Source organism: Meles meles, chromosome 3 (genome assembly GCF_922984935.1).
Source record: "Meles meles chromosome 3, mMelMel3.1 paternal haplotype, whole genome shotgun sequence".
Classification (NCBI taxonomy): Eukaryota; Metazoa; Chordata; class Mammalia; order Carnivora; family Mustelidae; genus Meles; species Meles meles.
Genome location: NC_060068.1, coordinates 41,257,885 through 41,274,227, shown reverse-complemented (window position 1 = coordinate 41,274,227; position 16,343 = coordinate 41,257,885). Strand labels below are relative to the sequence as shown.

General features: G+C 45.9%; 1 protein-coding gene across 2 annotated transcripts in view; it reads right to left on the bottom strand.

The window, feature by feature from the left end:
- TNFAIP8 (TNF alpha induced protein 8) overlaps nt 1-16,343 on the bottom strand; it is a 111,416-nt gene that overhangs the window by 59,776 nt on the left and 35,297 nt on the right. Inside the window, exon 2 of one of the 2 annotated variants that reach the window (XM_046000926.1) lies at nt 609-900. The exons of the other annotated variant lie outside the window; for it this stretch is intronic. Coding sequence (XP_045856882.1) covers nt 609-621 — 13 coding nt within the window. The 5' untranslated portion in view covers nt 622-900. The remainder of the gene's footprint in view (nt 1-608; nt 901-16,343) is intronic. 2 annotated transcript variants of the gene reach the window in all.

Sequence of the window (16,343 nt, the reverse complement as noted above, 5' to 3'; positions counted from 1 at the left end):
TTAAATTGTTTTATTTCCATGCTCAAGAAGTTTTCCAATTTACCTCAAAAATCAAACTGAGTCTACTTGTAGAAGCTTTAACTATGGCTGAAAACAAGCCCAAGACCTGTTTTAAAAGTACAAAGGCCCATATACCTGTTGAGTGAAACTGTTTATTAGCTGTTAGGGAGAACAGTGTTCTGACCAACATCTACACAACAGGAGACAAAAAATAAAATGTCCCTGTGTTCGCAGGTCACTGCCGGACGCGCCGGGACCCAGAGACATCTCACAGTTAACAAAGACATGGGAAATGTAAAAAGGAGAAACTTTAAGTGAAACAGCTCTCCACTCTTATCAGAGTCCCATTTCTGAAGCATTTTGAGCCTTCACTTGTTTACAGAGAAAAAATCGACATGCAAATTTCAGATGTCATTTTTTCCACCCACACTATTCTACCTCCCTCAGCTTAACGCCAGGTCCCCACACCCAGTCACAGAAAAAGAAAAGCGGTGATTTGTTTGACACAACCACTTTAAAGCCGTGACCAAATGTTACTCCCTTGTGCAGACAGCAACACCATGTCACTGAGTCATTGGAACGTGAGTCTGAGGGCCATTCAAACTCACCGAGTTTCAGCATTTTTCCCCGTCCTCGGTCAGGAGGACAGCTTCGGGTTGTCTTGGTTGTCACACAGCCAGGAAGAACGGACACGGCCACTTTGTTGATACCGATTCTATGGTAATTGTGTCGCCTTCAGGAAGAAGTCAGTCTTCCCTGAGAATAATTCCCAAGAATTTATACCATCCTTTAAAAAAAAAAAATCCACTGTACGCTTCGCGAGCACACAGAAGACACCAATCAACAAGAGTCACTTTAAAAGTTGTCTTGCTTGTTATTCTGGGAGCTGGGTTTCGTCACCTGTAGTGGAATGCATTAGGTAGCCTTTAATTGTGAATCTGGAGAGGTCCCCATCTCCACCATGGGGAGAGCCTGCACTTGCTGCTTGTAAGCACAGGCTCCACAGAAACACAGGGATTACCTGTGATTGGTGAACAGGAGATGTTTTCAAAATCAAGCAGAAACAGGAAGTCTTAACGTTTCAACATGTTAGAAAAGAGGAGCCGATACTTTAAAAAAAAAAAAAAAGAAGAAGAAGAAAGAAAGAGAAGCAGCTCCAATCATAGATGCTGCCTGGAGAAAAAAAAAATCAAAAAAGCTCCTCATTCCTACCTGGCCAGTATAAACACGAATGTCTATTAATAGTAACTACTGCTCAGAGGTATTCTTGTTCTCATGAGAAGCAGAGAACAGAGTTTGGACAATGTTGCAACTGAAAACCATTAGTCTTTCACTTGTGAAAAGAGTGTAAGGTCTTCATAAAGAATGTGACTGCATCCAGGCACACACAATATACACACAGGTCCTTACAGAAGGATCCATGCACATATATGGTCCAATAATTTCTTCAGAAGCTTGTTGATTTGCCTGAGCATTTGGCAGTCATCACCACCCACAAACTGTTCCCTTATCCATCCCCACCGGGCAAGCTTCTACCAGTCGGGCAAGGCCCACTTCCACAGGCACCTCCTCTATGAAGACCTTGAGTGTCCCAACCAGCTATGTAAGATCTCACCTTCTTCCTTTAGCCCCCCTGGCACCTCCCTGGAACTTCCCTGGGAAGACTTTCTGGGTACTTATCACAGCTGTCCATGAATGACCTTTACTGGCCTATCCGTCTTATCCAGAACTACACAGTAAGTTTCTTGACTTTATTTTTATTCTCTGTAGCAATGATACTGTCCTAAGGCTACCAAGTATGTGGCAAAAAAAGATACCAAGTGGAAAGCAAAGGACAAATACTCTGGCGTCTGTTCTGGTTCACATTCCAGCAACACCACTTCCTGGTTTTATAAAATTGCAAATTACATCACCTCTCTGAGCAATTTTATTCTCTAGACAAATGCGAATAGCATCATCATCGGCCTCATAGAATTGCTGTCAGGATGTGAAGAGGACAACAGGAAGCAAATGATACCTTGCCTGATGCACATGGTGGGCTCAAGGAGCAATGAGCAGCATTACTGTCTATCTGAACTACTGATTCGGGGAGAAGGTGGAAAGAGACACCAGATACACATCAATTTACAGATACGTTATCATTTCTTATGGTCTTCAGACTACATTATCGCGTGACGAACTCACGGTGGTTTGAAGCTTACACCTGAGAAAACATCCTTCCACATTCCCTGTGTTATATCCCCAAATTCTCCCTGGCCCCTTCGTTCTATGACAACACTATCAGAGACTAAAGGTCATAGGAGCTGCCAAGATACTACATGCATCCTCTTGGAAGGACAAGATTCTGAATCCTATGACTTTGCGAACCCTAACCCATTGGCTGGAGAGGCCGGAGTTACACTGTGAAGACCTGGGGAGGCAGCCGACAGCATCACAGAAAACAGCCACCAACATGGCAGCAGGGCCCCCGCACATGCTCCAGGCCTCGTGGCCTGGTGACCGAGGCACTGGTCCAGATTTAACTTTGCTATGGCATGCGGGAATGCAGCTGGCTATCTTTTCTGGGGAGCACAGTTCAGCACCCCAATCCCCCAATTCCCCACTTCAGACAGTGCTAATGATTAAAGCCATCTTCTACGGTATTTCTTCACCATCCAGTGGCAACCACACGACTTTGGAACACCAGAGTCTTCTCATCCGTGTGCGTGTGCTCCAGGTGATCTAGGCACTGTCACTAATATCATCTCACGGTCCCCACACCCAGCGCAAGTGGGTGGCCATCCCAGTTTCCACAAACACTGGCAGAGTCAACAGGACGTTGCAAGCCCTGCCCTCCCAGAACTACCTCCTGGGCGCACACTCTCTCTGGCCTAGTTTCATCGACTCTGTATCACGTACCTCAAGAAAAATACTGCCTGACAGTTACCCACATCCTTATCGGCTGCACACTCAACAAAATCACTACAGCAATTATGAAATTGGTGCCTGCGTGAGAAAGATACCTGCATCTGTGTACTTTATCTGATTTTATAGCCTTACAGACAGAACTGGAGATGGCTACAAAACACCTTGAACTTCCCACCCTGGCATTTCCAAGATGCTCCCTAGTCCCTAGGGTACACTGCCCCAGCCACCAAGAAGAGGGAGGATCCCCTTCCCCTTTAGGTCTCTCCAGACCTCCTCTCCTCTGCTTCCTCCAGCCACCTCAACTCTTTCAGTGGCCTCCCAAAAACCATGGCCCCCACCACAGCCTCCTCCTCAACTGGATTTGCTTCTCTGTGTCCCTCTGCTCTTCTTCAAGGAAGAAGAAGTCATGGGCAGAGCAGGGAATAAAGTGGGCCGACTGGGAATCATTCCAGAAGAATCAGTGCCTGAGTTTGGCAAGGTGCTCCAGAAGATCTCACAGATGCTGCCACAGAGACAGCAGGTGGTCAGACCCACCCTCTCTCACCAGGTAGGCTCGGTGCTGGCAGAGAAGCACTTGGTTCATGCCCACCCTCTTGACCCTCTCGATCCCAGGAAACATGCATGATGCTCTCCTCACATTCATTCAGTCCTCACTGAAACCCCAGGAGGTGGGCGCTGTAATTCCCAGGTTACAGGTGATAAGCGTGACCTCCGCATACATAAGGTACCTGCTCAGTCAAATGCCAGCCTAGGAACCCAGGTCTGGCTTGCCGTGAACCTGTTGGCTTTACTCTCTTCATATCATATTCACCAGTGTCCTTGGTTGACCAGACAGAAAGCACAAACAGCTCAAGCGTCTAGAAAATGAAAGGAACATCTGGCAACCCACCTTTCAAAGCCAGGAGAGCAGTGGGTGAGACAGTGTGAGCTGGAGCCTGGGGTGGGTGGAGGGCGGGCCAGTGCTGGCATCAGAGACAGGGCTTGGGGTGGCAGTGGGGGCGTGACTTCTCAGATCTGTTCCCGTATCTGCTGCTGTTCTCAGCCTCCCCCCGAAAATGGGCTGCACAAATTAATAAGCATGGGGTGATAGACCTTTCTATCATATCGTATGTGTTTCTATGTCTCAAGCATAAATTTTATACAATGCTACTCAGAGCCCCTCCCCCCACCAGACAGGACCCCCTTTCTTTCTTAAAATTCACATAACCTCAGTGTTGGCAGGACCTCGGATATCCAACCTTGTTGCACAAGCAAAGAAAATGAAGCAGCCGAAGGAAGCCCAAAGTGTGCCCTAAATCACACCGCTAGCTGGTGAAACCGTGCAGCTGCAGTGACGACCAGATCCTAGGACTCCAGAAGGAGCATTTACGTCTGTCTTCCTCAGACACAGGCTCCAAGCTCTCTTCACACCCGCACCACCAATGAAAACACTAGATCAGCATTTACAAGGCAAAAAAACACAAAACCAGCGAGCATCTGCTCTAATAAATATGCTGGCACTTGAAATGTGGTTTACTTTCTGCTGAACTGAATATAAATGGAATCCTGACACTTTCTAGCATTCTTCCCTCACAAACCTCCTTGTGAAACCGAGTGTGAGCCCGAGCGAGGGAACACTAAACTAATTAAACTTTCCATTTGCCAAGAAAAACTCTCCAATTGCACAGTCAATTTCTCTATAAATTTCTAGAATTTCTAGTTAATATACAACACATGATATTTCCCAAGTTGAATTCCTCCGCATCCCTACCCTGCCAAACCCCATTATTCTTCTCTGTGTTTTAACCTTTCTGGCTTCCACTACCACCCTGTCCGTGGTCACTGTGGATTCCTCTCCCGGCCTGGATGGTCGTTCATTCACCAAGTCTCACCGCCTGCCTGCTGTGCTTCTGCTGTTCTCCTTCTCATTTGGATTCTGTGAAACCCTTTTCTTTAGAGGTGGCACAAAGTGGTTTCTTGAAAAGACAACTTTCCAGGGAATGCCAGCAAGCAGTTCTAGTGGTCCTTCCTTCTTTAGAAGATAGAGAGCTTTGTCGATATGCAGGGTTTTTTGTTTTTGTTTTTGTTTTTTTAAGATTTTATTTATTTATTTGTCAGAGAGAGAGAGAGAGAGAGAAGCACAGGGAGGGGGAGGGGCAGAGGCAGAGGGAGAAACTGGCTCCCTGTTGACCAGGGAGCCCAATGCAGGGCTGGAAACCAGGACCCTGAGATCATGATCTGAGCCAAAGGCAGACGCTTAACTGACTGAGCCACCCAGACGTCCCTGTCATTATAGTTATTTTCAAACCTAAAGTAAAAAAACAAAGCAAAGTAAAACAAAACAAAAAACCCCAAAATACAACTTCCTGAAAGTTGTCTGTTTAGAGAATCATCAGAAACTACAGCATATCCTGAGTAAAGGTTTTCCCTTCAGGAAAAACACCTATCAGGTTTGACCATTTGCAAGGAGGCTTCTCTAGGGCCCCATATCTCACCTATCCATTAGTCATGCAGACCAGAAACCTCAGTGTCACTGTGGACCCTCATTCCCCCTACCCGCCCCCAAACCCTCTGAAATGCCCCTTCTGCGTCCCTCATCACTAACCTCCAGCCAGGCCACATCCTTGGGCCGGAATGGCTCCTTCCACTTAGCTGCTCTCCCAGGACATTGTCCCAAAGTGCGAATCTGTCACCTAACACCACCATCTGTGCCTAGAACCGAGTTTAAAACAGGCTTCCACATCCTCATTCACGTGCAATCCTCTGCACGGGACTCGGGGTGTCCCCCAGTCCTGGCCACAGCCAGCTTCCCACTGTCCTCCCTCTGGACCTCCGCTCACCCACACTCCCCGCCCTTTCATGTCCTTCCCACAATTCTCAGTCACAGACCACAGCCAGTGTCCCAAGGCTCAGCTCACACAAGGCCGGCAGGATGCTGGTAGCCAGAGACCAGCTCCCACTCCTGACTCCCTATGCGGCTTGGAAGCTTTTGCCTAGCATTTAGCACATTTTGCTCCAGGGGACAGCCACTGCTGTCCCCATTTCCTCCTCTGTACTCCACTGTACCTTTGCAGACGACAGGGAGGTTGCTCCATTCATTTGACAGCTTCTACCTGTATTTTATCCAGTACCTACTGCATGCTCGGTACTGACTTAGACGCCGGGAACAGAGCATGAAGGAAAATACACAAGGTTGTCTGAGCTATGAAATTAATATTCGATGGGGGAAAGAGACAGCACTCAACAAAACACATAAATAATTGAAGGACAGATGGTGAGAGGTGCCAGACTGGAAATGAACAGGGAGTGGTGACGGAGCCCACTCTGGCAGAGGTGGCATAGGAGTGTGCCAAGAGCCAGAGGAAAAGCAGGCCAGGCAGCGGGAGGAACAGGTGCACCAGCCCAAGACGGGACAAGCTCAGCACGCTGCAGGGAAAGGAGCAGAAAGGGGGCCAGTGGGGCTGCATGCTGGAAGCACAGGGAAGGAGGGTGTGAGAAGCAGATGGGAGTCAGGCAAAGGCCAGAACAGATAGTGCCATATGGGACATGGTGAGAGGTTTATATGGTGAGAATGTGAAACAGGACCAATGTCTGGAAGGCAGAGTGGCAGGAAAGATCAAAACCTGAAAACTCCACTTGTCCTTTGAACCACTTCCAGGAATACATCTAGTGAAACAGGGACAAGTGTGGGCAGCTGTAGTCCAAGGGAGTTGTGTGGTGTTCTTATAATCATGCCGGAGACTGAAAGCAGCCTGAGTATCCGCCTGGGGGGATGGGCTAAGTGAATTACAGCACGTCCATATCATGGCACGTATTACAGTCTTTCAAACTGATCATGCCAAGTAGTTAATAACAAGAGAACTCTTCGCAAAGCTTACAAAGCAAGAGATAAAAGAAATTTTATTAAGTATCGTATAATTTTTGTAAAGGAAAAACTAGAGGTGTACATAAAAAGCCTGGAGTGATATTCTCCAAAGTTTTTTCCTGGGTGGTGAAATTAAGGAGTACCCCCCCCACACCATTTTTCATTCTTTCAGTTAAATGGTAGTTGATAAATAAACTAGACAAGCATGTGATACTTTTGTAATAAACAACAACAACAAAAAAAGATTTTAAAAACCTTTGAGTAACAAGAAGGCATAGCAGGTTAGGTATCCTAGGAGATCAAAAAATAAATAAAGGCGGCTGATCCAAAGATGGGCCAGGGCAAGCTTCTGTCTTTTCAGGGAATCTTCAAAGCCAAACAGAAAAACAAACCATAAAAACTCCCAAGAACTCAGGGCAGGAAGTGTGTCATTCCCTTCTTGTTATCCCTCTGACTCAGCACTGACTGTTGGCCCTTCTAAGCCTCGTCATGAAGAGGTTACAGATAGGAGTTTGAAGACGACAGAGCTGTGGAAACCTCACCCAGGAGCTCCCAGCCCTGCCGGGGATGTATGAAACACAGACCCAAATCTTCCGAAGGGGAAAAAAAAAACCCTTCCCCATTCTCCTTTAGATTCATGACAAGGGAGACCGAGATATTCCCTAGTATATCGCTACAGGTTAAACATGATTAAGTTCCTGTCTGTTCCTTTTCAATCAGATCGGCTGCAGATAAGACACAAGCACGCTGCCATGGTGTTCCAGACTCCTTCCCAAACAAGTTTGAAAATGCAATCAACAGTTCGGACAAGTCCCAGCACGTCTCGGGGCACTTGGATCCTGGCTTACGCATGCACACGGTGAAAAAATTCAATGCAGAGGTTCACGCCACTACCAATCTACACTCCCCCTCCCCACCCCCCCACCCTTGCCTTCCTGGGTCATGAGGGTGGTTCGCTTCCTCTGCACTGTTTGGCCAGCCTCCCAAGCTCAGCCCTCCACGCCATTCAAAGAGCACAGCCGGCAAATGATTTGCTAGCAGACGCCACATACTTCTCTCAGTTCTTTTTTTTTTAAAGATTTTATTTATTTATTTGACAGAGAGAGGTAACAAGTAGGCAGAGAGGCAGGCAGAGAGAGAGGGGGAAGCAGGCTCCCCGCTAAGCAGAGACCCCAGTGCGGGGCTCGATCCCAGGACCCTGAGATCATGACCTGAGCTGAAGGCAGAGGCTTAACCCACTGAGCCACCCAGGCGCCCCCCACCCCTTTTTTTAAAAAATAATCCCCTGGAAACTACAGAGCTGAGGGAAACCCATATGCAGGACTATTCGACAAAACAGAAATTTTCAACTCTGGAAACCCTTCAATTTGTAAGGCAAGGTAAATCATAATCGGGACATGGTGATGATTACCATTCAGAGCTCCCGCCCTCTCACATTTAGTCAACAAATGTTTATTGAGGTCTTACTGTGCCTTGTGGTAGCCCTGAAGATTCATGATGAACAAGGGGCCAGAGGTGGTCATGTGCATGTATTCGGGTGATGGCACTGGGGGTGTGGAAGGAAGGAGGCAGACACTTCCAAGAGATTCCAACAGGTCCAGCCCACTGAGAACAGGTTATTAGGATCCTGCCTCTAAGGGCTATTTAAAAGTTAAGACTTAATTAGAACTCCAGGACAGTATCTTAGGCAGGGGATGGCACCATCAGATAGGCATTTGATAAAGACCAATGATAGCACAGGAAGCCAGACTGCTGTGGGGGTGGGATTTGGGGGACATCCCATCCCTCCTTAAAGTAATCTAGATAAGAGGTGATGGAGGTGGCTTGATCTTGGTCGGTGGCAGTAGACAGTGACAAGCAGTGTGCAGATGCTACAGCTATTTCATATTGGCAATACTGATCACAGTGGCATAGGATGGGGCATAGGGACGAGGTAGAGGGAGATGCCTAGTAGATTTTGGGATAGTCAATTGCATGATTCACTGGGAGGAGACTGGAAGAGAGGGTAAGTTCACCTCACTACACAGTGAAATTGAGTTGCCTGTGAGACAGGCAACACGATTAAGTTCCTGTCTGTTCCTTTTCAATCAGGCATGTGGACATGCAGGTCTAGAACCTGGACAAGAGATTGGGCTTGAAATGTAAATTTAGACATCACTGCCAGGGAGGGAATCTGGAGGCTCAGGAATGGGTAGGAAGAGAGCGGAATCAGAAGAACAGCAGAGAAGTCAGACCAAGGCCAACATGTGAAGGGACAAACAAGAGGGACGGGGGCTGCAAAGGAGATGAAAGGGAACTGAGAAAGAAGCAAGAAGATAACCAGGAGAGTAGGTCATCAAGGAAAATGGACAGGACTTGCTATTGGATGTCCTGTGTAGCCCCGAGGAGAGGAGGAGAGGGACTCAAGAGTTCACCTAGGCTTTGGGATTAAGGGCTGTGTATCCCATGTGCTGACCGAGAGGGGCAAATACAGGGGAGAAGCAGGTGTGGGGGGCTAGGGGGAGTGGGGGAAATGAAGATGCCCATCCCTAGAGCAAGTGTAAAACAGACAGCAGCATAAATGAGCGTGGCATCTAGGAAAGATAGATTCCATAGATTAATTGGGTGCCATTAGCTGGTATTCAGTATTGATTCCACGGGACTAGATAAAATCATCTGGACTCTCAATCCTGGCCACCCACTAGTAGAGTCAGGTAACAAAAACAAACGAAACGACATTTTAACGACGGATGTTCATGGTCTTCCCTGGGGATTCTAGATTAATTAAAGAGGGCCTACCCACCCCTGCATTTTTTGCAGACCAAGCCAAGTTAAGAATCATTGCCCAGAATGTGGAGAGGAGCCAAGGACGGAGCTAGGGCCCCTCAGAATGTAGAGAGCCTCCACAGGGGAGATTACTGATGTAGGTGGAAAAGAGGAAGCCAAGTCAAGAAGGCGTTTTAAGAAGTGGGAGGGATGGACGATGCTGAATATGGCTCTGAGGATGGAAAAGCGGCTATGGGATTTATTAAAAAGGGGGTCTCTGGTTTTGGAGAGTGGCAGGGTGAGAAGAGGCACTGAGAAGGGGAGACTGTATGCTGACACAACTCTTTTGGGGTTTTCCCTACACTGGAAAAGGAGGGCAGGAGCCAGGAGGCTACTCTGGGGTGAGGAATTTTGCTTGTCTTTCGAGGCAGTGGATAAAAAGGCACGTTCTGATGCTGATGAGGGTGTTCCCAAGTGAAGAAAGCAGCTGATGTTGAAGGGAGGGGGTGTAATTGCAGGAGGGTTTCTAGAAGCCAGAGACAAAAAAACCATTAGGCAGCCTGAACTCTTGAATCTGAAAGGCCCCTTCAAAGCCTGGTGTCTTCACTCTTCACTTTTTGGGGGATGCAATAGGTCCTAAAAATTGCAGAACGGCTAGACTGGAAAGGACTTTAAAGAGCATCTGATCACATGCTCATTCCAGGTCCACTTCTCAAATTCCTGTGTTCTGTCCCATTCATGCTCTTCCTGATGACCCCCCATTGGAAAGGAATTCCTAGAGTTCTTCACGCCATCCACCCCTACCTACCCTTCACCAGACCATGGCGCATGAACTCTTTGGACACTTCTGAAATGAGCTAGAATCTGTTTTCCCACAGTTCGATCCACTGGCTCTGGTTACATGACTTCAAGATACACAAAAGTTGTCTGCTCTCGCTTCCATGCCTTTCAAACATTTTCAACTACAATCTCTCACCCCACCCTTTGCATCCTTTATTTCCTAAGCCAAATCAGTTCTTTTTACATACATGGACAAACAGGTCTTTGTTCTGGGAAATATTTAGATAGGGGCTACCAATTGACCTAGTTGGTCTTCAACATCATAAAGGTATAGAAAAACATACTGAAATAAAAGTTATACGTGTGTGTGTGTGTGTGTGTGTGTGTGTGTGTGTGTGTATGAATAACGCACAATAACACTAGTTTCTAAGAAACCAAAATGGTCCCAGACTATTTGTACTTCAAGATTTGGACTGAATCTACTTGGGTCCTTAAGCACTGAAGTGATTCTCATTTTCCTATTCTGACCCCAATCCCAGGGAACAACACCTCCCCCCACAACACAGACAAACACACACACACCCCACATATGGTCACTCACTCAGACCTGCAGATAGAAGAATATTTTACCAATTATTAATAAGTACACCTGCTATAAAGCAAACTTTGACTGGTTCTCATGACAGTTGAATTTTTATTTTTATTTATTTTTTAAAAAGATTTTATTTACTTATTTGACAGAAAGAGAGAGAGAGAGAGAGAGAGAGGCAATACAAGCAGGGGGAGTAGGAGAGGGAGAAGCAGGCCTCCCACGGAGCAGGGAACCCCATGCAGGGCTCGATTCCAGGACTCTGGGATCATGACCTGGGCCAAAGGAAGAAGCCTACTGAATGAGCCACCCAGGGGCCCCATGACACTTGAATTTTAGGGGAAAAAAATCTCTATACCATAAGTATGGATTAGTTTCCTACATACTTCATACAACAAAACTTCAAAGGCAGAGGAAAGGCTTGAATGTTTACATATTCAAAGAGAACTTCCAAAAATGCAATTATAAATTAAGTGAAAATCATAGCTACAAAAACCAGGCTTGGATGAGGGAGTCACTGCTAAAACTCCATGAAGAAATAGGATATTTTATCCCAATCCTGATATTTGGAATATTCTCGCCAAATATCACATGAGCTGTTACTGTTCTAGCCTTAATTTAAAACATTTCAACCAGTAGGTGTAAAAGGAACACAGCACATAAGAGTATTGGCATAGTGCCCTCAGGTTACATTACACTAGGCTGAACAAGTTTTATGCCTATTATACTAATTAAGGCAAAATGCACATAGTGGGGCTTGAAATGTTTACTGAATGAATAAACTACATTACATTAGAGTCACAGTTTATGCAATAGGAAAAAAAAAAAACTCAGGAGAAAACTGAAAAAGGATTATAATCCCAGATTCATACACACAAATTGAATTCTAGAACAAAAGCTTGATGCAGTTGGAGTATTAAAGGTACCACTTGAAATCTCTTTAAAGGAACAAATTAAAAAAAAAAATCCTCAATCGACCACCTGCATAATATGATCAATGAATTCAGAGCAACTTCAAGAGCCCTAAATATTCACTTTCATCAGTTTTTGGAAACACAGTTTTGAGTATATGTAATATGTTATATGCATACTCAGTATTATAATTCAGTGCCTCAGCTGAACACTTTATTTATTTATTTTTAAAAATATGTACTTATTTCTTTCACACAGAGAGAGAGCACAAGCAAGGGGCGTAGCAGAGGAGAAGGAGAAGCAGGCTCTCCACTGAGCAGAGAGCCTGATGTGGGACTCCACCCCACCCCAGGATCATGACCTGAGCCAAAGGCTCAACTGACTGAACCACCCAGGCTCCCCTCAGCTAAACACTTTAAACTTCCCAACTGTATAAAACACACAAACAACTTATTTATGGCCAAGATCTTTTAACGTGTCATACTCTGGAAACTTGGATGTGTCCAGAGTAAGTCAGAGTTCATAAGATTTATAATTCAATATAATAAATACAGGTTAAAGTTAACCTGTTATAAAACTATTCCAAAATGTCTCAAAATCAAAGAAAACAGTACTGTGCTAAAATAAAAAAATGCCTTTTCCTAGCCTCCTCTTTTCCAATGGGAAGGAAAGAAAAACCCAAAGAACTCTTAACAGCACATAAAATCAGATTTTTTTAATAGCCCATGCATAACCACTTTCAAATGGTTTACTCCCTCACTTTAGAAAACTTCATATTAAAAAAAAAACAAAACAAAAAACAAGCAACTCACAAGCTTATTTTAAAATCATTTATTTTGGCTAATTTTTATGGGTTTAATTTTCCTAACTTTGGTCTTCTTCCAAGCCATTCCAGAACAATCAATTTATGGAACCACAGGAAGAGATCCTGCCCCAAAAATCAGAACCAGGAGGTGCACCAGCTACAAACACAGGCCAGGACCTCATCATCAGACCACATCATCGGACCACCATGACAGCAGGCACGGAAGAAACTCAAGAGGGAGAGGCATTCACGAAGCCGTATCCCTTTCCTCATCTTGCCGGGAGGCCAAAAATGTAAACTGCTATGTGCTGTGATTTCCTCACCATGGGCATATACATTGCTCTGGCATATCCTATATTTGAAATCTGATGATGCTGGAGCATTGCTTCTCAACCTCAGTACTCCTGACATTTTGTGTCCGACAATTATAATTCATTACAGTGAAACTGTCCCATGCATTGTAATATACCCACCCACTAGATCTACCCACTATGATACCAGTAACATACCCTTCCCCTAGTTGTGACAACCCAAAATATCTTCAGATATTGCCAAACATCCCCTGGGGGGAGTGAGGGAGGGTTTGGAATTGCCCCTGCTGTTTGAGAGCCGCTGTTCTCAAGCGCTGGTTCTTAGTTACACTTTGGAAAGACATGAGAAATTTTCAAAAATACTGATTTCTAGTCTCACCCTGAAAGATGGTGATTTAATTCATTCGGGCTGGGTCCTGGGCATCTGGATTTCTGAAAGCCAGGAGATGCTACCAGGCAGCCAAGTACAAGAATCTGTGCCCTAGAGACATTGATGACCCCAAGTAAGTCACCAAATCAATGTCATGCAACATCAAAATGCCTTCTATTCCCCCAGATTAGAGTAATCCTTATCTTGGTACCAGAATCGACATGGTGACAGTAAACAGAAAAAAAGCAGAGGAAACAGAAAAAGATTAACTGTAGCTCTGACCTGCAAACTTCTTTTCCCTTTTGATTGGACGGGAACTAGAGCATAAAGATTTATTTGAATCCCAACGCTGCCCCTCGCAAGCAGGGGGCTACAGAAACTAAGCTGCAGGGGTAGAAAACACAGAACTATTTCTTCACAGTGTGGAATGTAAGCTCTCCCAGGAAGACACTTTTAACACGTGCCACTAACCCAGCCTTGGAGAAATGCTGAGTTCATTAAAAATAATACACAGATAATCTGTGGTCTGGGAAGAAACCCAGAGAACTCTCAAGGGAACTCTCTCAAGCCCCTCCTGGGTGGGTAGAGGGGTGGGGGGTTCGTCCTCACAGCAGATGACATGACCAGGGACCTGCCTGGAGCTCAAGCCAAAGTTGGACTCCTGAGTTTAAAAAAAAACTCCAGGACCGCGAATGTGGAAATTCTCCCTTCCTCACTGTTACACCTCTGTTATCTTCTGCCAGCCTCCTCAGTCTGCTCAGCAACACTGGGGCTAGTTCCAAGTTTTGCAAAGAATGGCATGCCACAGCCCCCAAGGGCACGGTTCCCCCCAAGTGCCGGTCTGGCGTCTGCCTCCCCATCAACACTGTGCCAGCCTACAGGCTGTGCTAACAGATTCACTGGTGTTTCTTTAATTAGAGAGGGAAAAAAAAGGAAAAGAAAAAGAAAAAAGAAGTAGACACACACATGCAAACACATAGGACAGGGATTCTTCTCCCAGTTCAGGAATAGTAAGCATCGGCGAATGTGACTGTTCACTCTGCATACGGTACTTTGCCAAGTGCCGTGCACGCAGTATCTTAGAGACACCTACCAGCTCCCTAAAGGAGATGCTATTACTGTCCATATTCGATAGACAAGGACAAGACTGTCCTTCCTAGCCTCAACTGTGGCTTAGGCAGTGTAAGAAACTCAGCCAAGGCAAAATCAGGACCCATTTCTCTCTGACACCAAAGCCCAGGCTCTTCCCCACCATACAATGCTATCTCTCCCGGTTCTCCAAAGAGAACCCAAATCAGTGATTGAACTCCACCAACTGTGAACGTTTCAAGCTCTCACTGATTTGGGTTAGAAACCCTAGGTCGGTAGAAGATTTCCCACATATAGAGAAGAGGCGAAATATCCAGAGTTTGTCCCGGACTCCATCCACAAGCCCACAGGGCACTGTGTGGGTGTCCTTCTGTTCTTGCCTTCGGTGAACTTGGGGTTCAGCTTTGACCCTTCACACTCACCAGGCTTTACTGATTCTTCTTTCAAGCATCCGCCTCGTTCCCTGTTTTCCTTGCGAGGACTCTAATTTCTCACTCCTGGATTGGCAAGTTCCTCTGAGCCAGCTGGGGGAGCTGCCATCCACCTTGCACACAGATGTCAAGCCTTCTTTCAGCGCCACTTCCACGCTGTCCCTCTTCTGGTCAAAAATCTACCCCAGTTCCCTCTGTCTGACAGTCCAAAGTCTTCTGCACACCCTGGAGGCTGAAAGCCTCTTTTACTCAGATCCTAGAGTAACCGGTCAGCATCCACCTTATTATTTCCCACTATAAAACCGCAAAACTCTAGGACTCGTGCAATTTCCAATTTGAACTGGGAATTGGAGTCAATCAATTCGACCAATTTTCACTACCTTCCACAAACCTGGTCTGCTCACACCAACCTCTGTGACATGGTCCCCTTCTCCACAGGTGAATCAAGTACTAACTCCTTCACTCTGAATCCTTTCTTGCATTCATTCATTCATTTAGCTGCACATGTACGAGTGGATATACATATGTATGTATGTATTTATGCATATATACGTATAAAGTCTAGGGCAAAACTACCTTACTGAGATATTCTGATCTTTGGATCTGGGGTGGTTTCCTCCCCCACCAAAAATTTATTATGCAGTGTTAAGCATTGTTTTTAGTGCCAGAGATAGACCAGTGAATACAAGAGTAAGATTTCCTATACTCCTGGAGTCTTCCTTGTCCAGATTTCCACAGGACTTTGTATGGCCAAATCAACCATTCCCAAAGATGCCAGTCCCATACATATTAATGAGCAAAGGACTTCAGTAAATGCAACAGGCTATATCCAGCACCCTTGAAGATTCAGAATGAAAAGTCCTGCAGGACGCAATCCCGCTTTACCTGACCTAGCATTCATCAGGGAAACCCCAGCTTGTGTTTAGGCCAGGGTGACAGAGACACAGAGAGAAACATCCTACACGACACATCTGATGGGAAAGCCGGTTTTACCACTAGTTTGTAAGCTCCCAGGGGGCATGGACTACTTCTGTGTGTGTTACTCAGTTCACAGCGATGACTGAAAGGTTGCTGTCAGACAGATCCTATCCTATGTGCAAGATTCATGAGTAAACAAAACAGACACAGGCTGTTCTTCTTTTTTTTTTTTTTAAAGACTTTATTTGAGTGAGAGAGAGAGCATGTGCGAGCATGAGCGGGGTGGGGAGGGGCAGAGGGACAAGGAGACTCCCCGCTGATTTGTCAATGGGCTCGATCCCAGGACCCTGAGATCAGGATTTGGGCTGAAGTCAGCTGCATAAGCAACTGAGCCACCCAGGCACCCTGACCAGGCTACAGTGCCTCTTGCCTCTATTATGTTGCGTGCTAATTGCTTTTGAACAAATTATCTGTGTGCAGTGTGCATACCTAAAACTTGCTACTGATTTTAACCTTACATAGAAATGCCTAGCATAGGGGCGCCTGGGTGGCTCAGTGGGTTAAAGCCTCTGCCTTCGGCTCAGGTCATGATCCCAGGGTCCTGGGATCCAGCCCCACATCGGGCTCTCTGCTCCGTGGGGA